Source organism: Rhinopithecus bieti, unplaced genomic scaffold (genome assembly GCF_001698545.2).
Source record: "Rhinopithecus bieti isolate Rb0 unplaced genomic scaffold, ASM169854v2 scaffold_3854, whole genome shotgun sequence".
In the NCBI taxonomy this organism is placed as follows: Eukaryota; Metazoa; Chordata; class Mammalia; order Primates; family Cercopithecidae; genus Rhinopithecus; species Rhinopithecus bieti.
The window spans coordinates 1,502,015-1,524,740 of NW_016804356.1; the positions used below are offsets into that span (position 1 = coordinate 1,502,015).

The 22,726-nt window shown below is 38.3% G+C and overlaps 1 protein-coding gene across 1 annotated transcript in view; it reads left to right on the forward strand.

The window, feature by feature from the left end:
- Positions 1-22,392, forward strand: part of B3GALT1 (beta-1,3-galactosyltransferase 1) — a 45,055-nt gene extending 22,663 nt beyond the window's left edge. Inside the window, exon 2 of the mRNA XM_017867496.1 lies at positions 20,980-22,392. Coding sequence (XP_017722985.1) covers positions 21,206-22,186 — 981 coding nt within the window. The 5' untranslated portion in view covers positions 20,980-21,205 and the 3' untranslated portion in view covers positions 22,187-22,392. The remainder of the gene's footprint in view (positions 1-20,979) is intronic.
- Positions 22,393-22,726: the final 334 nt, after the last annotated feature.

Below are 22,726 nucleotides of genomic sequence, written 5' to 3' on the forward strand. Positions count from 1 at the left end.
CAAAATATAAAATTGATAGACCATTAACAAGATTAACCAAGAAAAGAAGAGAGAAAATCCAAATAACCTCACTAAGAAATGAAACGGGATATTACAACTGACACCACCGAAATACAAAAGATCATTCAAGGCTACTATGAACACCTTTGCACACATAAACTAGAAAGCCTAGAAGAGATGGATAAATTCCTGGAAAAATACAACCCTCCTAGCTTAAATCAGGAAGAATTAGATACCCTGAACAGACCAATAACAAGCAGCGAAATTAAAATGGTAATTTAAATATTACCGGTAAAAAAAAAGTCCAGGACCAAATAGATTCTCAGCAGAATTCTACCAGATATTCAAAGCAGAATTGGCACCAATCCTTTTGACACTATTGCATAAGATACAGACAGAAGGAACCCTCCCTAATTCATTCTATGAAGCCAGCATCACCCTAATACCCAAACCAGGAAAGGACATAACCAAAAAAAGAAAACTACAGACCTATATCCTTGATGAACATAGATTCTAAAATCCTTAACAAAATACAAGCTAACCAAATCCAACAACGTATCAAAAAAGGTAATCCACCATGATCAAGTAGGTTTCATACCAGGGATGCAAGAATGGTTTAACATATGCAAGTCAATAAATGTGATACACTACATGGACAGAATTAAAAACAAAATTCACAAGATGATCTCAATAGGTGCAGAAAAAGCATTTGACAAAATCCAGCATCTCTTTATGATTAAAACTCTCAGCAAAATCGGCATATAAGGGACATACCTCAATGGAATAAAAGCCACCTATGACAAACCCACCACCAACATAATACTGAATGGGGAAAAGTTGAAAGCATTCCCTCTGAGAACTGGAACAAGACAAGAATGCCCACTCTTACCACTCCTCTTCAACATAGTACTGGAAGTCCTAGCCAGACAAGAGAAAAAAATAAAGGGCATCCAAATTGGTAAAGAGGAAGTCAAACTGTCATTATTTGCTGATGATATATTGTTTACCTTGAAAACCCTAAAGACTCCTCCAGAAAGCTCCCGGAACTGATGAAAGAATTCAGCAAAGATTCTGGATACAAGATTAATGTACGTGAATCAGTAGCTCTTCCATACACCAAGAGCAACCAAGTGGAGAATCAAATCAAGAACTCAACCCCTTTACAATAGCTACAAAAAAATAAAAAATAAAATACTTAGGAATATACCTAACCAAGGAGTCAAAAGACCTCTACAAGGAAAACTATGAAACCCTGCTGAAAGAAATCACAGACAACACGAACAAATGGAAACACAATGGATGGGTAGAATCAATATTGTGAAAATGACCATACTGACAAAAGCAATCTACAAATTCAACACAATCCCCATCAAAATATCACCATCCTTCACAGAATTAGAAAAAAACAAATCTAAAATTCACATGGAACAAAAGACGAGCCCGCATAGCCAAAGCAAGACTAAGCAAAAAGAACAAATCTGGAGGCATCACACAACCTGATTTCAAACAATACTGTAAGGCCATAGTTACCAAAACAGCATGGTGCTGGTAATAAAAATAGGCACAGAGACCAATAAACAGAATAGAGAACCCAGAAATACACCCAAATACTTACAGCCAACTGATCTTCAACAAAGCAAACAAAAACATGAAGTGAGGAAAGGACTCCCTTTTCAACAAATGGTGCTGGGATAATTGGCAAACCACATGTAGGAGAACAAAACGGGATACTCATCTCTCACCTTATACAAAAATCAGCTGAAGATGAATTAAGGACTTAAACCTAAGATCTGAAACTCTAAAAATTCTAGAAGATAACATTGGAAAAACTCTTCTAGACATTGACTTAGGCGAGGATTTCATGACCAAGAACCCAAAAGCAAATTCAATAAAAGCAAAGATAAATCACTGGGACCTAATTAAACTAAAGAGCTTTTGCACAGCAAAAAGAACAGTCAGCAGAGTAAACTGACAACCCACAGGGTGGGAGAAAATCTTCACAATCTATACATCTGACAAAGGACTAATATCCAGAATCTACGACAAACTCAAACAAATCAGTAAGAAAAAATCAAACAATCCCACAAAAAGTGGGCTAAGGACATGCATAGACAGTTCACAAAAGAAGGTATCCAAATGGCCAACAAACATGAAAAAATGCTCAACATCACTAATGATCAGGGAAATGCAAATCAGAACCACAGTGTCATACCACCTTACCCCTGCAAAATGGCCATAATCAAAAAACAGTAGATGTTGGCATGGATGCTGTGATCAGGGAACACTTCTACACTGCTGGTGGGAATGTAAACTTGTACAGCCACTGTGGAAAACAGAGTGGAGATTCCTTAAAGAACTAAAAGTAGAACTACCATTTGATCCAGCAATCCCACTNCTGACAAAGGACTAATATCCAGAATCTACGACAAACTCAAACAAATCAGTAAGAAAAAATCAAACAATCCCACAAAAGTGGGCTAAGGACATGCATAGACAGTTCACAAAAGAAGGTATCCAAATGGCCAACAAACATGAAAAAATGCTCAACATCACTAATGATCAGGGAAATGCAAATCAGAACCACAGTGTCATACCACCTTACCCCTGCAAAATGGCCATAATCAAAAAACAGTAGATGTTGGCATGGATGCTGTGATCAGGGAACACTTCTACACTGCTGGTGGGAATGTAAACTTGTACAGCCACTGTGGAAAACAGAGTGGAGATTCCTTAAAGAACTAAAAGTAGAACTACCATTTGATCCAGCAATCCCACTACTGGGTATCTACCCAGAAGAAAAGAAGTCATTGTATGAAAAAGGTATTTGTACATGCATGTTTATAGCAGCACATTTCACAATTGCAAAGATCATGGAACCAACCCAAATGCCCATCAATCAAGGAATGGATAAAGAAATTGTGATATTGGAGACTATTATTCTAAAGGAAATAACTCAGGAATGGAAAACCAAAGATTGTATGTGCTCACTGATATGTGGGAGCTAAGCTATAAGGCTGTAAAGGCATAAGAATGATACAGTGGACTTTGGGGACTTGGGGGAAAGAGTGGGAGGGGGCCGAGGGATAAAAGACTACAAATATGGTGTAGTGTATATTGCTTGGGTGATGAGTGCACCAAAATCTCACAAATCACCACTAAAGAACTTACTCATGTATCCACATACCACCTGTACCCCAATAACTTATGGAAAAATAATTAATAAATAAATACAAAAAATAAATAAATGAAAATATATAAGATACAAAAAAAGCAAATATCTACATCTACTTGTCAATAGTGCCTATATATACGTGATAGGATTATGAGTGATTTTATTTTCTTCTTTTGTTTTATCCTTTAGATTTTCTGTTTTGAGCATGCATCATTTTGTAATACTAAAACAAAAGCTTTCTCAAAGGCAATAAAGTCGTCAAAGACACTGTCAGAGAGACATTTAAAAAATCAAGAATAATAAGCTACTAAATTTACAAGAATTAAAAAAAATATACATATGATTATGTTTACCCCATAAGGCAAACCAAAAGGCGGTAACCAGCCCCACATTTTATTAGATCTCTTGTTTAAAAAGCAAAAAACACAATAACACAAAAGTGATGATAGTCGTTTACAATTCCAAAAAGGAAGTCACGGAGCATCTTAACTGTCCACTAGGGCATGACACCCCAAACTGTCTTCTCAAGAAGCTGTGAGTAAAAACAAAAATCTGTGAGCCATGTTATGTCTCTGTCTTGAGTTTCTCAAAGGAATGGATCATATTAAAGACTCTAAGCAGTCTTTCAATAAATAAATCTGATGAACATTGTTTAACTCATTGTTTCTACCCATTAGCACCTCACTACCCAAAGTAATAAGAATATTGGAATACACTCTGGCTATAAGGAAGCACTTAGAAAATCTTCTATGTTACTTCTACTGAGCATTTATTTATGTGCTTAGCTCTCCAGCCCAAGTAGAAGATAAATAATAATCCTGATTTCTGACAATTGTTCCAGGAACCATCCCCTAGAGTTCCTCAGGGACCCAGAAGCATTGGCACTTCTCTACTAGCCTTCTGAGACTGACATGTGCCTGGGGAGACACGGAGCACATTATTGCTGTTGTGCATCATGCTTTGAAAACTTTCCAGTTGCTGGAGGGTTATTCTTCGCCCCACTCCTATTACCCAGAAATGCAATTTATTCTCTTCAGTCTGGCAGTGAATAGCCTATGTAAAGAATTTTCAAGCATATTAAAACCAACTTACCAATAGCTCTGCTGATAACTTCCTGGAAGGGCAATTTTGGCAGTGAAGTTATGTTGTCTTCAAACTTTTCAATGTACATATTCTTATCAGTAGCTTGGGTGTGACATGAGGTAAAGCATCTTGTTAGGAGAGTTCAGAGAAGAACACAGCACAGCAGCTATTGCAAATAATGACTGTGGCTATGGTCACCCAAGGTGAAAAGCACCATTTGCATCACTTTATCACTCCTTAGAGACGCAATTTACACATTACTGCTCTTACCGGACAAGATGGATATAATCACAAATGACCTACCACAACAGCAAATCAGAAATTTATTAAAAATCAGCTCAGAAAGACATTTAGGAAAGAATAATTCAAGGATTTGACAGTTGACAACCTGTGAAAAACTTTGAAAAATATTCATCACAGAAAAGATTCAGATTTTGTATTAGGTTTCCCAAGTGTCTCTTTTATTCATGATGGTGTGGGTGTGTGTGTGTGTGTGCACACGTGCTTATCGTCTTCCACTAGGATTATTTTCCTAAACACAGGAACTTTTATTTTATTGGAAAATTTATTTTTAATCTAGAAACGTAATGAAGTTATATGAGTTCAAGAATTAAATCAGAGGCAGAAATTTGCCTTGAATGGCACAGTGAAAAGGGCTAGGCATGGGAAAAGATACTGTATACTCAAAATATGAATATAAAACATCTTTTAATACACCTTCCCAGCACATCACATAAATACTTACTCTAGAATATAGTCCACTTTTCTAGGATATCTCAGCAAAGGACTCTTGTTGAAGTTAATACTGGATGACGAATTACTGTTTTGGGCTATCTGGAAGCCATTTACTCTAATTATTTCTTCTTCAACAATGTTTCTTGCACTGTGCTAGTATGCTAAGGCAAATATGATAAAGATAGAAATAGTAATGAGAGTGACAAAAATAATGATAAAAACCACATTAAATCTTTGCCCTTACAGAGGTTAAAGTTTATCAAAGAGTCACGGTTTAAAGCAGTTGAAAAATTAACCTATTATTTTCCCATTTGATGTAAGGAAACAATCAACCTAAAATACAAAAAATTGTAAAGCTACAAAGGATTACTGAAGGAAACAATGATGTAAGTATGGTGAAGGAAAAAAATTCAGATGATCAAAACCTCCCTTCGCATTCTCAATTTCAACTTTATTCTACCATGAATCCACCATTCTCTCATACTAGACAGCTCCCTACCCTGGAAATAAATCAAATAATTTAACACCTTTATGTCTTAGCAAATATTCTTACCTTACCATTGAATGTCTCTCCCACACAATCGATTTTTCTCCTATTGAGACTTCTCTATTTATTGTTTTGAGAACCAAGTCAAATATTGTCTCTTCCAAGAATGTAACACAATTATCCTTATCAATAATTAACTATTTCAATTGTAGTATCATACAAGTGGTACTGTTCATGATTCCTTATTTTTTCCCACATAGATTATAGTTAATATAACTCGAAGCTCCTGAATGGTAGGAAATTTGCATTTTCATTTGTGTATTTATTATAATGTTAATAAATGTTAATAGTGGGATTATCAAATATGATGAATTAATAAATGCAAACAAAAGCATAGTGGTTTTCAGTACCAAAAAGTGGAAAGAGAAGAATAAGTTGTCAGCATGTCTCCAGACTCACCAACAGGCACATGTATGTTGGCACATGTAATTATAAATACAAATTAACACATCACAATAAATGAACCAAATAAATTCTCAGCAATTTTTGAGAGGACATTTATGGTGGCCTACTTTAAAATGAAGATTCTGTGGTTTTCAGTTCCCTGAGAGAGATAATCAGTTGTCATCCAGGACAAGCTCACAAGAGGGCCACGTGACATCCAGTCAAAAGACACATGCCATTTTTAGACAATATGAAAAGAGAAAATAGGGTTTTCAGATATAATCTCCAATTCAAAGTGCTGCTTCTCACATGGGCAATGCTAAGTAGCATTTTCCAGGATGAGCACAGTAGGGATTGATTGATTTAGTTTATGGTGGTTGATATTTTTCTTGGACAATGCCAAAATGACCAGCAATTAATAATAGCCAAAATTAAACTCTGTGCCATGCTGAAGTTTATGATTTACCTCACAGCCAGCCTGTAAATTAAATTAGCTTCATCTCATTTTATACTTAAAGAAATAGAGACAATGGTGTGTGGCTAAGAGTTGTAAACAAGGGAATCTACTCAGCCAGGCTAAGGAGAAAGGGATTTATCAAAAATTGTCAAGGAGCTCATGGAATCTCTTGAAGGGCTTGACCTGTATTTATTAACTAACCAGCCAGAATGACATGGCCATGAACAATGCAGCCGAAAAAGTACCTGATAATTCTTTGGAGTTGTTTTAGTGGACACATTATTGCTTCTATTGCCTTTACTCACAACTGTGATGTTTACATTTGGAGGCTACAAATTCTATCATAGCTGCTTCAGTAGCACCAGGGACCTTAATCACTCCATGTGTTTTCTGGAGCATCCAAATAACCAGAAAACATCTCATGCTGCTCCCTTCTCCATCTATGTCTTGCCCAGAGGTATCCGATGGGTGGAAACTAGGTCATTTCCCTTTATCCTAGTTGTAAAGGAGCCTGGGAGACTTCATTATGGATGTCAGTTTCTTTTACAACTGGCCCATTTCCAGGAAGAAAAGCTAAGGGGGAATTGAAACAGGAGATGAGTTGGCTAAACTGCCAAATCTGCCATAAGTGGAGAATTTATTGACCATAGTCACATCACTAGTAAGGGGCAGAGCCTTCGGATGCCATCTCTTAGGTTCTTCCCAAGATAAAATGAGTGCCTCATTGTAGTAGAGATGAGCAGCTCACCTGGCTCTCAGAGCTTAATAGAAATATACCTTAAAAGCAACTGTTGCCTTTTTTTTTTTTTTTTTTTTTTGAGACAAGAGTCTCGCTCTGTCACCCGGGCTGGAGTGCAGTGACGCGATCTCGGCTCACCGCAAGCTCTGCCTCCCAGGTTCACGCCATTCTCCTGCCTCAGCCTCCTGAGTAGCTGGGACTACAGGCACCCACCACCATGCCTGGCTAATTTTTTTGTATTTTTAGTAGAGACGGGGTTTCATCATATTAGCCAGGATGCTCTCAATCTCCTGACCTCATGATCCGCCTGCCTCAGCCTCCCAAAGTGCTGGGATTACAGGCATGAGCCACCGCGCCCAGCCAACTGTTGCCTTTTAACCTGGGATTGCATGAACTGCAAGTGTCATTACTGGTTTGGCTTTGTAGATATCTTAATATTGTTAAGGAAGTAGCCCAGTGAATGTGGATGAATTCTTCATCCTCTGTCCAGTTTTCATTTAAAAATACTAGCACACCTACATTTTGAAACCGAGAAGCTCAGAGCTAGATGAACCCTTAAGCCAAGGTGAGATGCACAGCAGCTTGAGTACATTTTCCCTACCTCTCACATTAATTCATGGATAATTAAAGGAAATAAGAAAATAAATTTGACTCTGACAACCATGTAAAAAGTGAAATGCAGAATACGGTGTATAGACCTACACATTACAGTTTGATAGACTAGTGTTCAAATCCAGGTTAAATCACTCATTAGCTATATAAAGCTGGAGCAAGTTGCTTGACCTCTCCAGGCCTCAGTTTTCTCTTCTGTAAAATGGGAACCATGCCTACTTCTTAGTAGAAGTAATTATTAGTGAGATTGTATACATTGCTTATAAAGCACTTTATAGAATGTCACATATAGAAGGTATTGATTAAATAGAAATTACTGTTTAACATTACTTTATAAGAAATAATTACTAAATGACATAACATTGATTTAACAAGTCTTTAAAAATATGTGCTCTAGTAATCCATTCAGCTATGAAAATGATTACCTTTTGAGTATACAGATATACAGAATGGCAAGTGAGATATTTTTCCTTTGATTTCTGATAGTATGTATGGTTTCATGTGTTTAAAACAAGGACTATTTCCTTTCACAACTGATCTGTTTCCAGTCACATTTAGAGACCTTCTCTAAATTCTACTTCTACCAAACTTTCAAACTGTCTGATGGACTTTCAAATTATATACTAAGGGAAAGGGAAAGCAAATAGCTTGGAATTTCTTAGAAAAAACATCTATACCATCTGTTCAGAATTTACTGAAGAAATGACTATTAAAATGTCATTTCTTTAATAGTCTTTAAAAAAAAATAGCTTCAGAATTTCACGGAAAGTCATCTCTAAAGGGCCAAGTAAAACATCCTTTGAATGGGACTTTACAACATTTTAACAATTTCAGAAACAAGCTGACATCTAAAATATAGAGAAAAATAAAACTCACATCTATGTCGGTGAACAAAAGCTACAGAATTGTTTTTTGACCTTTTGTTGTCATTAGCAAAACTTGTCCTATATGCCTACTAAGTTTGTCTATGATACAAACATCCCAGTCCAAGAAATTTAACTCAAAACACTCATGTTCTAAAACATGTTTCCTATTTAAGAAAACAAGAGCAAAAGCAGAAGGAAACCAAACTTCTCCTTCCTTTGGTGTAAACTTACATTTGTACCATTTAAGAGAGAAAGAAAGCAGTGCTGAAAATGTGCAGGGCTCTAAAGTGCATTGGTCTCTGATCCACCTTTCTGGTGAACATAGTTGGAGAGTCAATAGCAGAAGTCTTATTCTCAAGAGCATGAGTACTCCATGCTGATGAGACTGGAAGGAGGGCTAAGCACTGGTTTAGAAGCTGCAAAAAGCAGGCTGAGGAGGTGTGAAGAGAAGAAAACACATAGGACCACCAGCAAAGTGAGCAGAGGGACATGAGGGTGCAGTCGGAAGGAATCCAAAGCGGGAGTGAAAGAAGAGAGTGACTCAGTGTGTCCAAAGCGACTGAGACCAGAAAAGCTTGGACTGGAAAGTTGCATGCTTTATTGAGAATAGCATCAAGTGCCATGTTGATCTACTGTAGGAGTTAAATAGGTAAGGAAATGGGAAAAAGCAGGAGAGAGTACCCAGTTAAGGCCCCTGGCTATGAAACCTAGAAGGAAAGCATGACAGTAATTGGCAGTGATGCCAGGGTCAAGGGAAGGTTTTGCTGCTCTTGTTATTTTTCTAAGCAAAGGAAGACAAGCACTTCTAGAGACAAAACAGGAGCCAATGGAAATGGAGAGACTAAAAACACAGAATATAAACAAGTCCTTCATTAAGGGGGCTGAGAAAGCATGTACTAGTGACAGAATTTCTCATCCATAAGGATTAATGCAATTTTAAAACTAAGAGATATTTTTAAGGGGAAAACATTTCCGAAGAGGTTTTATGGTTTTATAGCAGAGCTACCACCAGGTTTCTGTCGGCTGACAACCCTGTGCTTTGTCCAGGAGACCAACTTACCTTCAAGTTTCTTTGATTATGAGACCTTAACCCCAGAATATTTTAAGGCTGAAGAGTAAAAATACAGATGATGGATAGTAATGGGAATTGATGCAGTGGGGAAGAGAGCATAGAGAAGTGATAAGCAAAGGCCTTGCAAGAGATTAAGATTGTAATCCCTCTTCACAGAGTCCAAATGAGAAGAGTCCAGCATAGCCTGAAAGAGTTTCAAGAGCAATGTGAGTAGACTGTGGTTAAGAGTTCAAGGCACCAGTAGGATGAAAACTGGCAGGCTGAGTCTCTAGCCATAGGGGAAATAAGAATCATTAGCCAAAAGGAAACTGTAAAAGAGGAGAATGCCTAGAAATAGAAATCTCAAGCATAAAATGGTATCCGGCAAGAGTGAAGCTGAGCAAATGTTTGGTGAGTAGCTTGTGAATCCAAGCAATGCTGGAGATTGGCAGCAGGGAGGACCATGGAGAGCCAACATAAATGACTGAGCAAGGGAACAAAACAAAGCACAGCATTTTCATCTGATTGGCCAGTAAGTACTAATTTAGGAAAATTGTACACATAACCACAGATTTCAGAAACAAAAAGGCTTGGTTAAAAAGCTACTCTGCCAAATAAAACTATCTGTCATTGACCCAGGCATTCCTTTGGGTGCATTTCTAGAACAATTGATAAATCTGATTCTAGTGCTGAAAATTGGTAAGTCCCTCCATTAAGTGATTAAATGATGATTCTCTTGGCAAGATTACACTTCGGATTAAGTTTCATTACAACCTTGACAAGCCTATGAAGAAAAAAAAAATCACAAAATCACAAAGTTATATTTTATGGTGGCTTTGTCTTAAACCTCTGTAAAATAATCATGGTATAGCCATTTCAGACTGTTTTCATATACACAGAATGTTAATTATGGCTATGTAAATATTATTCAGAAGGCTATTTAAATCTGGTAGATTTTTAATATCCTAAAGTTATATTTGAGAAAAGCATAATTCTATGTCACATTAGTGCTAGTAATGACAATAGTCATAATGACATTTCCTCCAACTTGTGTATATCCTCCCCATTTTTTAACAGAAGTGTAAGACTTTTTTATATAGGCTGTGTCAAGTAAAATTGAAAACTTCCTATGAAAACAGTCAACGGGAGGTGCCAAGTTTTTTTTCTTTTGAGCAAGAGCGAAGTTAAAACAAAACCAAAACCTGCTTTTGCACCAATTAGTCAAGATGCATTGACTGATCATTCCTTATGAAACATCTTACAGGCAATCCTCTCTGAATTTGTCTTTATTTATCATGTTTACATTAGTAATGATAATACTTTGTGTTCATGTAGCACCATTTGGCTTATACAGTATTTTCAAATGCATTATCTCATTTGATCTTTACAGTGATTCTTACCAGCGAAGTCTGGCCAGACATTATCATTCTCATTTTATAGATGAGGAAACAAAGGCATAGAGTTGCACAGGCTTCAGAGTTGATGACTCAGAATCTAGAACTTGAATCTGGGTTTTCCAATGCCGTAAGGCTGACTGCCTACAAAATAATTTCCACTGACAGCAGCTACATAAAATTATTTTTGGCTATTTTGCATTCCAATAAATTGATATTACATAAAGGAACAATTGAGTTACAAAACAAAAGAAAAGAAAAATCGCCAAGTCTGTTCCCTGCGTTATCAGTCGCTACATAGCACTAATATTATTCTTTGAAATGTGATCTAAAATAATACCACCTCTCTGTGGTGAGCTGAGAAATACCTCCCTAGACTTTGTAAATTTTAGATAGTGAATACACTAGCAGCTTTCTGGTTTCTAAGAATATCCATTAATATCAGCCTCCCCCAAAATAATGGGCCAAATGAATACTCTTTTTGTTATCACATCGTTCATCATTTTTAAATTCTCCCAGCTGCTGTTTATATTAGTAGGATGTCTTTCCTCTCGTCCGCTTCCACATTTCTAATAAAAAATACTGGCATTTCCTTTCCCAGTGGAGAAGCCCCACCCGAAGCCCAGTCACATTGCCAGGCTTCTAGGCTCTAATGATTAAATAAGTGATTGCTCTGCCTAGCTTTAAAAATGTGTCTTATATAAGGCAGTCAAGACGCAATATCCATCACTGTAAAGGAAGTCAAGCATTTATTTAAAATAATGAAATACCCTCATTTTCATTTTTCCCTGAGAGGATTGTAGTGATGTTAAAAAATTCTCTGAATTCTAGAACTAGGGCAACACATTGATTTGAAGAAAGCTATAATCTTCCCTTCTAATTTGAAGTGTACTTTCTCCTCAGTGAAATAAAGTGTGGCTTTCAGAATAGCAAGAGCCCTAGGCCCACACACACAAAGACATCCTTATCCCAACCACTCCTCTTTCAGGTTGGCCCCATTCTTCCCAAGGCAGGGATTTATAAAGACCTTTTCAATAAATGTCAAGGTATATTGAACTAAAAAAGAAAGGTTCAAATCATTTCTTCCAGATTTGGGAGGTAAATGATTTCAACTGCCAAGTCATGATGAATATTACCTTTTGCTTTACACCACTGCCTCATTGCAAATGAGTAAGTTGGATAAGTTCAATTATGGGGTCTCTTGGAAAAGATTCATAATTAAATTTTTAAAAGGAACAAATTAGCTCTTTGTCTATCTGAGGCAGAGGAGTCAGAACACTTATTCCTATGAGCGTTCAGGGATTTCAACTTCAATGGGTAGATTTCCTTAAATAGCCAAGGAGGCTGACTTAAAAGAAAGGCTAGGAGAGAGAGTCAGCCCTCTGTGATTTGGAGAGATAATAAGTTAGCAAACTGGATAGCATAATGGTTTATGAAATTCTTCCTTCAAGGACCATTATCTAGTGCTAATAGTGTTTTATGTCTTCCTCTCCTGTGCTTATTTACAGCATAATTACAAGAGTGAAAAAAGGGGAGGAGTTGGGTATCAAAATAACCATATGCCAAATTAATGCAGCCAGCTAGAATCTCTGGCCCTTGGGGCTTGTTTATCAATTAGTTCTGTTGCAATCTGAGTTTCTGTTGTTCCCCACAGAATGGAGATACTTTGATTTCACTCATATGCCACCTCCAAGGAAAGTCATTTGAGATCAAAACATTTTTCAGAGAGGATCTCTTTTCCCCTTTTCAATATCATGATGTATTATACAGCCAGCTCCTCACTCATTTCAAGGCCATTTCATAGCATAAATAGTTAACCCTTTCTCTCTGTCTCTCTCACATGCACTCTTTCTTTTCCTGTCTTGCCTCCCTTTTAGCTGGTTAATGTTGGGTTTATTTTTTTTCAACTGCTTTATCTTCCTTCACCATGTTTTTAAAGTTGCTATGCAAATCTCTTAGGTTAAAGCCACTTGTGTGTGCCATATGTGATCTGTAAATATTTAACAGAAGTTATTCAGAGTTAATTAATAACAGCAGTTATTCAGAGTCAATTTTAACAGAAGTTATTCTGAGTAGTAGTTTGAGATAGTATAAGATGTAGTAGTACTTTGCAGTGAGACAGGAGAATTGTTTGTATCCTCCAAAACCAAGCCAGTACATCAGGAACTGCTGGTTTGGAAATGTGCCTCAATCCCAGCTTGAGTTTCTCAACTAATCTGAGTTTTTAAAGGGATCAGAGAAAAGAAGGTGGCAGGAGCAAGGAACTGCTTTAAACTATGATATATTCTTCACATGGTCTTAGTTTTCCTAAGAATCTCAACTGACTTTTCTTTTTTTTTAACCTAAAAATAAAACAAATTTTGCATCCCTTTTCACACTCGTGCTTCATTCTTCTTTGAATGCTAATTACAAATTTTTCACCCTTTGAAAGTTGGTCTACCGAAACCCAAGAAATTACTTACCCAAATCAAGAAAATTAAAATGTAAAGGAGTGAAGTCTTGTGGAGCAAAGTACACAGTTCTCCACTTTGGTGAGCTGACTTCGGATTTTTTGACATTACCATGATGCCAAACCATCATGATTTCAAGTAATGTACAGCATTCAATAAATTTTGTGAGTTATTCAACACTTTATTATAAAGTAGTCTTTGCGTCAGATAATGTTGTCCAACCAGGCAGCACATTTAAGTTAGGCTTGGCTAAGTTATGATGTTTGGTAGGTTAAGTGTATTAAATGAATTTTCAACTTAGGGTATTTTCAATCTACAATGTTTTTATTGGGATGTAACCCAATCATAAATAGAGGAGCATTTGTGCTTTGTTACTGTAGCTCTAGCAAACTAATACAGTAGTAGATAACCTGCGGCTCTGGAGGCTGGAGGAGTTTGCAGGAGTGGGCAGAATGGCCACAGCTGGGAAACACGAAGATTTAACAAGCACCAAAAAAACAGGGAGGGGCAGAGGTCAAAAACCAAAACGATGCTCCTAATACAGCATGAATCAAAAAAAGCCAAGCAAAGGAGACAAAAACTTAGTAAAAGATTCAAAGACTGAACCAGAGATAGCAAGTCATTCTGTTCTCAGCTCAGATGTCACCTCCTTAGAGAGTGACTAATTTAAGGTAGCCCCTCTCCCCCATCCCACCTTTGTGTAGTCCCTATCCGATTACCCTACTTACCACTACCTGGAACTGTTTTTGCATTTGTTTATCTTCTGCCTCTCTCTCCTAGAAAGTAAGAGAGAGGAAACATTTGCATTCCCTTTCCATTTCCAAATCTACTTCATTTGTACATTTGTTTTCAACATTTTTCAGATGTCTTACCAGCTCACTGCCTGGCACCTAGTAGTGTTCAGTGCATTCTTCATGAACAAATGAAGTAGATTTGGCAATGCAAAGGAAATAATAAATTAGAGATATTACTTGAGACACCAGAGAATGGAAGCAAGCTGCTTGGTGAGGGTCCTGCAACCTTGCCCATGGTGAAGGCAAGCTCAAATGATTGCCAGGCCAATTCAGTGTAACTGCAATCAAGACATAGGAAATCAATGTTGACTTGTACTTGCCTATGGTTAGGATACTCCAGAGAACAGAACCAATATTTAGATACAGAGAAAGAGATTTACTATGAGGGACTGTCTCGTGAGATTATGAGGGCTGAGAAGTCCCATGATCTACTGTCTGCAGGCCGAAGGCCCAAGAAGAAACCAGTGGAATAGTTTCAGTCCAAACCCAAAAACTTGAGAACCAGGGGAGCCAATGTTGTAAATCGCAGTCTGAGCCCAAAGACTCAAGAACCAGAAGCACTGATGTCTGAACTCAGGAGGAGATGAATGTCACAGCTGAAGCAGAGAGGGCAAATTAGCCCTTCCTCTATGTTTTTGTCCTATTTAGGCCTTCAATGAATTAGGTGATGCTCACTTACATTGGTGAGGGCAGTCTTCCATACTCAGCCTACAGATTCAAATGCTAATCTTTGCCAGAAACACCCTCACAGACACACCCAGAAGTAATGTTTCAGCAGCTATCTAGGCACCCCTTAACCCAGTCAAGTTAACACGTGAAATTAACCATCACACTGCCTGAACCATGAAGATGGACATGAAGCTGGCACCCCAAACAATGCACAGTTCACCAGAGACACATTACCCACCCACTCCTAGGCCTTACCTCTGGCTGTACAAAAGAATTTCAGCAATTCTGGGGGTTTCTTGAAATAAATTATTCAGAATAACAGACATTCTACCATACGGTTTCTAGGAGAAATATGTGCTTCTTAAATTGAAAATTCTGCCCCACTAACTTCCTGAAAGATGAAGGTGGATAGTTACTGGAGAGTTCTCTGAATGAGGTAATCTGAAATACAGTAAGGCCCCTGGGGGAAAAGTCTTTCAAGTGTTCCAGTTGAATGTGTCTATTTACAGGGATTTGTATTTAATGGATGACAAGTTAATGTGTCATCAGTGTCTGTGGTTGTGATGAAGTTGCGAGGAAAATGACAAGTGTTACACATGCAACTTTCTGTTTTACTGATATACTAACTGGTCTGTTAAAAAGGATTTCTTTTTTTAATCTTGTAAAACTGAAAGAACTTTCCAGAGGTTTCTGCTTTTGTAGTATTCTCTCTCTCTCTCTCTTTTGTTTTCTTTTCAGTGGGCTTTTTGGCTTTGAGTTTTTCAGGAAGGAGACAGATTTCTCAAGCAGAAAATCCGGTACAGTATACTCACTAAGCTGGATGAACAACCCAAAACACTAACAGCAATACTATTTATTTAGAAGAATTGATCAATATATGTCCTCAGGATCTAAAACCATAAACTGATGAACTGACATAATCCCCTCACTCACAAGAGATCCCACTTTTTGTATCATAATACCATCTGCCTGGATAGAACCCTTTCCCCAGAAGCTCAAATGATTTGGCAATGGTTGTTAATGCCTAAGATGTATTTGGAGATGAAACAGATTTATTTTTGCCCTCTCTTTATGTCTAAGGCTACTGAGACACAGAAAATCCACACCACAAGTCAGAATTACTCAAGGAGTAACCACAGACATACTGACCCATTACCAACTACTTTATCCAATATACATTAAATGAATCTTTAGAGTTCCATGCATGATGCTACTCTTTCTTGTCTTTAGTTACGTTACTATTTCTGGCCCATGGGCATATTTTTTGTACTGTTTTGCCACCTGAAAAATCGGTCTGGTTATAAGCAAAAAGGCTACTTTTTTAGCCTCCCTTGCTATGAGTTCTTACTGTCCTTAGCCACTCTTCAGGTTTTAAGAGAGTTTCTTTTCACACTTCAAATTCTCTGATTTTTTTTTAACAGAGGATTTACTAGATTCTAACTTGCATTCAGCATTCTCTAAGATGTAATACTGTGCCTACTTTTGTTCTCACATCTGAAGACAACAGGAAAAAAGGTCAGTAGAAATAGTGATTCTGTGTGCGTGCATGTGTGTGTCTGTGTGTGTGTGTTTCAGGTCTTCATAGAAAAGAACCTGCAACGTGTTTCTAAACCTCTTTAACAGTTTCAGCTTCCCCACCCTGCCCTCAGCATCTTCAAACTTCAATGTGCTCTTTGCAAACCATCCCTTTTGCACTTTTGATTATCAAAATCCCTATAGAATTGGTATAGCACAGTGTGTAGGAAACTAGAATGAACTAGAAAAATTCCAAGAAATGGAAACACATCTAGGAAATAAATGCATGAGGCCAGGAGTGGTGGCTCACACCTGTAATCCCAGCACTTTGGATGGCCAAGGCCAGAGGATCACTTGAGCCCAGCCGAGGTGGAGACCAGCCCGGCCAACACAGTGAGACCTTGTCTTTACTAAAAATAGAAATGTTTTAAAAATTAGCCAGGCATGGTGGCATGTGCCTATAATCTCAGCTACTTGGGTAGCTGAGGCAGGAAAATTGCTTGAGCCCAGGAGGTCAAGACTGCAATGAGCTGTGATTGTGCTACTGCACTCCAGCCTGGGTGACAGAGTGAGATCCTGTATTAACAAGTTAATAAAAAATAAATGCATATATCACTGGGCAAATAGCAGCTTGAGGTGCTCCCTGACACCCTGGGCTTTCCCATCCAAGATATTGCCTATGTCTCAACAGGCCTTAGGAAGCTTGGAAGTGACTGTTCATCTAGTCACTCACTAGCTGTGTGATCTTGAGCAACCTACTGAATGTTTCTGAGTTTCCATTCTCTCATCTGTCAAATGGAGAAAATTGTACCTCTCTTTTAACACTGTGAGGAATGAAACTCTAAAATATAAACAATAGAATGGCATGGAATGCAGCACACAGCACAGTGATTCCTATAGGCCTTTTAAAATGAGAGCTGCAGTAATAATGGTAAGAAGTATTGTATTTATTACCTGTCCAGAAAGGAATGCTCATTCTTCTGTTTAAAAAAAAAAAGTGTTTATAAACTTTTTTAATGTTCTCCTGTATTTCTATTATATTTCTCCTTTTTTAGCTCCTTCTAAACCTCCCAGCTACCTATGTTTATGCAGTCCCTTCCCCCAGAAAAATCACACAGAAAAGTATCAGATAAAACAAACTCTCAGCTGGGCAAGGTGACTCACGCCTGTAATCCCAGCACCTTGGGAGGCCAAGGTAGGAAGATCACCTGAGGTCAGGAGTTGGAGACCAGCTTGGCCAACGTGGTGAAACCCCGTCTCTACTAAAAATACAAAAATTAGTCAGGTATGGCGATGCACGCCTATAATCCCAGCTACTCGGGAAGCTGAGGCAGGAGAATCACTTGAACCCAGGAGGTTTCAGTGAGCCGAGATCGTGCTGTTGCATTCCAGCCTGGGTGACAGAGTGAGACTCCATCTCAAAAACCAAAACAAAACAAAAACAAATTCTCGCTTACTCTTCTAAGAAATAGAACTATGCAAGAGGAGAAATCCTTAATATGAATGAGTGAACTGCTATTGAAATAAAGGGGGCCGGGCGCGGTGGCTCACACCTGTAATTCCAGCACTCTGGAGGCCGAGGCAGGCAGATCACAAGGTCAGGAGATCGAGACCATCCTGGGTAACGCAGTGAAACCCTGTCTCTACTAAAAAGTACAAAAAATTAGCCGGGCGTGGTGGCAGGTGCCTGTAGTCCCAGCTACTCAGGAGGCTGAGGCAGGAGAATGGTGTGAACCCAGGAGGTGGAGTTTGCAGTGAGCCGAGATTGTGCCACTACACTCCAACCTGGGCAACAGAACGAGACTCCGTCTCAAAATAAATAAATAAATAAATGGGACAAGATTTGGGGAAGATAAGATCCTCCCTCACACCCTTTAGATTTCACAGATGGGTAACTAGCTACTCAGCTCAGGACGGTGTCTGAGCACCACTCACCATCTGACCCCTGCTAATCTCTCCACCTGCCCTCCCCCTTCCTTCTCCCCATCATCCTATCCTCTTCTTTTACTCAACTAGTCCTGGTACACACCATGCTCTCTCTCATTTTATGCCCTTGCATATGCTGTTTCCTCTGCCCAGAATGCCTGACCCCCAGCTAGATAATTTCTAGCCATCCTTAAAGATTCAGCTTAGCTCCCCTTTAGTGAACTTGCCATAGCATCTTCCCCAGGACTTCCTCACTGTTTGACTCTGGCATGGGTGGAGGAGTGACATTCACATTACAGCCTGTGTGAATGGCACCCTCTGGAGTGGTGCTATGGACAGTCTGCAGGACTTAACCTTGTTCTCCACACTCTGCCCAGCGTTCTTCCCCTGTGTATTCCAGTAGCCTCTAATGTAAATTTTTATTCCACCATTTTATCCATTTACTTGAAACCTTTCCTCCTAGTCTAGCAGTTTTTTAAGGGAGGAGTATGGGTTCTGTTTCTGTTTTTCCAATACTTCACATACAACCGGCACTCAATAAACATTTGATTAATTGGTTGATTGATGGATGCATGGATTAACAAATGAATGAATAAATTCAAGAGTTGAATGAAGGCTTAGCCATAGAGATAGAAGATAATAACTTGTGAAATGAACTCTGTAGAGATGAGAAAGGAACAATAAAAAGGAGATCAAAATATAAAGTGGAAAAATCCTCCTTTAATAGCCTGATTACTGGCTCCCAAATATTACCTAACAGGAGCCTCTTCCAGGAGAGGCTTTTGGGGAGGCCCTTATCATCTTACTAATAGGTGGCTCACAATGCAGTAGGAAAGTACACAAGAGGACAGAGCAATATGATGACAAAAGTAGACTAAGAATCAGATACATAGCTTAAGACAATGGTAGAGAAAGTTTGCTTTCTAGTACCATCCTGGGACTTACTTATAACCTTTTGTAATTGAAATTGAATCCATGTCTGTATATCCCAAGTTAAGAAGCTCTTTTTTTCTATTCCTAGTTTCTCTCACTTCCTTTTGCTTACTGTTTAAAGTTTCAAAACTTGCTGCACATCACATCCTTTTTTTATCAGCTTTGGTACACCTTAGAACAGAAATTTCCCCTGGGAGGACAGGATACAGGAGCCTATATTTAGAAAGTACTTATTATGGTTTGGATGAAGTCCTAACTATGCCTAGAGTCAAGCTGCTTGAAGCCATTCTAATATTCATTTAGTTAGAATGGTAACCACACTGACTTATTGCTGGTCTCATATGGATCATATATTCACAGTCAGCTCTTGGCTTAGACAAGAAGATATATATATTGTCTCTGCTGTTCACATCATATATTTTTATTTCATTATGCCTATTGTGCTTAGAAGCATGATTTTCAATGTATATTCCCAATTAAATTATTTCTACACAGTCTGTACATGTAAGCACATAGTTTTCTTTGAAGCAGACTTTGTTAAAATTGATATCTATTCTCTACTATCTCTGCCTTCTAGGACTCCCACATTCTGCTCTAACGAGAAAGGAAGAAACAGTTTTTTACATGAATGGACTTCATAACCAGGCATATAGGAACTGGCACGAAGTTTTAAAAGTTCTAGAAAGCAGTAGAAGTTCTAGAAAGAATGAGAGTTCCAAAGGAAAACTAAATTTGAACACCAGCTGAAGTCTCTGTCACATCTTCATTGGATCTGTGGCCCCCAAACTCAATTGTCCCTCTCCTTATACTCATGTTGGATTTATAGGCAAATGCAACTAGGTAAAAAAAAAATTAAAAGGGCCAGTATAATTTCATCAAGGGAACACATGGGTGAATTGTTGAAAACCATAAAAAGTGACACCATTTAGATCAACTCCAAAATAAATGCTGCCAGCCATCTGAAAGGTCACTTGGGTGATGGGTTCCATGCTTGAGAGGTCAGCATATCCTCTGCATGAAGTTTCATAGAAAACTAGAATTAGGAGCTAAGCATGGTGAGAGCCAAAGTAAGGAGAAAAGGAGGAACAGTTGGGAATTACTTCTAAGTCTGAGTCAAGAGAGACACAGCATTAGCAGAAATTTTCCAGTATGATAAACACATATTCAACTAGAGAGTTAGAGAAGGCAAGGAAATGTTGAGAATCAATTCCTTCACCAGAATCAAGCCAATAAAAGCTCAGACTTGGAAACTGGAAAAGAGATATGAGGCCATGGGTGAGATTTCCTATCTTGAAAGAAGACTTTAGTGCCAGAAAGTATTTCACTGTAAAAAAAAAAAAAAAAAAAAAAAAAAAACACTCGTGTGAAGAGGGGAATTCTTTTTTAAAATGACTAATATTCCACTTCATCTTCATCCAGAATTTATAATCTATGTATTTCTTAATTGGGTATGAATATACATGCACAACTTCTATCAAGAAGAGAGGAAAAGGGGAGATGGTTATGACAGGAAGTTTTTGGTACTGGTATAAATGAATGATCATGTGTATTTTAATCCTTGTGGGCAATTCTTATACCCTTATTATGTTTATTTAAGGATGTAGAATGAGGACATAAATCTAAATGACAACTGTACTTTATTGATTTTGCAGAGTTAAGAACATTTATGAGGCATGGAACCCTCCATCAGATTTGGAAGAAAGTAGAGTGAGCGCAGAGGTAACAGACAGCCACTGAGGCCCATGGACAGTCTCCACTTCATGCTTCTCTATCAAACTTTAAGATTTATTAGTAATATGCTGCCTTTGGAAGATGAAAAGAAACTAGTGCCAAGGAAGCATATTCTTCAATATTTGGAATAGACGTGTTCTCAAGACAATGGCTTCAAAGGTCTCCTGTTTGTATGTTTTGACAGTTGTGTGCTGGGCCAGCGCTCTCTGGTACTTGAGTATAACTCGTCCTACTTCTTCTTACACTGGCTCCAAACCATTCAGCCACCTAACAGTTGCCAGGAAAAACTTCACCTTTGGCAACATAAGAACTCGACCTATTAACCCACATTCTTTTGAATTTCTTATCAACGAGCCCAATAAATGTGAGAAAAACGTTCCTTTTCTTGTTATCCTCATCAGCACCACTCACAAGGAATTCGATGCCCGTCAGGCAATCAGAGAGACATGGGGGGATGAGAACAACTTTAAGGGGATCAAGATAGCCACTCTCTTCCTCCTGGGCAAGAATGCTGATCCTGTTCTCAATCAGATGGTGGAGCAGGAGAGCCAAATCTTCCATGATATCATCGTGGAGGACTTCATTGACTCCTACCATAACCTTACCCTCAAAACATTAATGGGGATGAGATGGGTGGCCACTTTTTGTTCAAAAGCCAAGTATGTCATGAAAACAGACAGTGACATTTTTGTAAACATGGACAATCTTATTTATAAGTTACTGAAACCCTCCACCAAGCCACGAAGAAGGTATTTTACTGGCTATGTCATTAATGGAGGACCAATTCGGGACGTCCGCAGTAAGTGGTATATGCCCAGGGATTTGTACCCAGACAGTAACTACCCACCGTTCTGTTCAGGGACTGGCTACATCTTTTCAGCCGATGTGGCTGAACTCATTTACAAGACCTCACTCCACACAAGGCTGCTTCACCTTGAAGATGTATATGTGGGACTGTGTCTTCGAAAGCTGGGCATACATCCTTTCCAGAACAGTGGCTTCAATCACTGGAAAATGGCCTACAGTTTGTGTAGGTATCGCCGAGTTATCACAGTGCATCAGATCTCTCCAGAAGAAATGCACAGAATCTGGAATGATATGTCAAGCAAGAAACATCTCAGATGTTAGAATTTTTACCAGTGTAAATATGTTTCTTTTCTTTTTTTAAGAAATGGGACCTAAGGCGTTGGTATTTTCCAGGTGTCGGGGGAAATGAACTGGTGAAGGGGTTTTATAAAGTTTTTGCTTCCTGCTATAAGTTCCTTTCTTGGATTACCAATTTATAAACGTTAGACTCTGGTCATAGAAACAATAAATGAGTTAGAAGGGCCAGATTTCATTCTCAGTCCCAGAGCGTTGCTATTTATCTCAAAAAGTGACTTCCAAACAACTCCTAGGATTGACGTACTGTGCATCTGAGATAAAAATTTGGTTCTGGGAAACTGAAACTCACAGTAATGTGTCATATCATCTCTGCAAAAATTAATACATAAATAGAAACCATTTTCAAAAGCAATTCAGAAAGGATGCACAGTCAGGAAGACACACTGGATGTGATTATTAATATTGTGTGTATTGTTACATTATATTTTTACATATTTTGCCATGTAATGTGTACAGTATTTGCAGTTCCACCAAGAAATGAACTTGGTACCTGCAGGGAGGCTG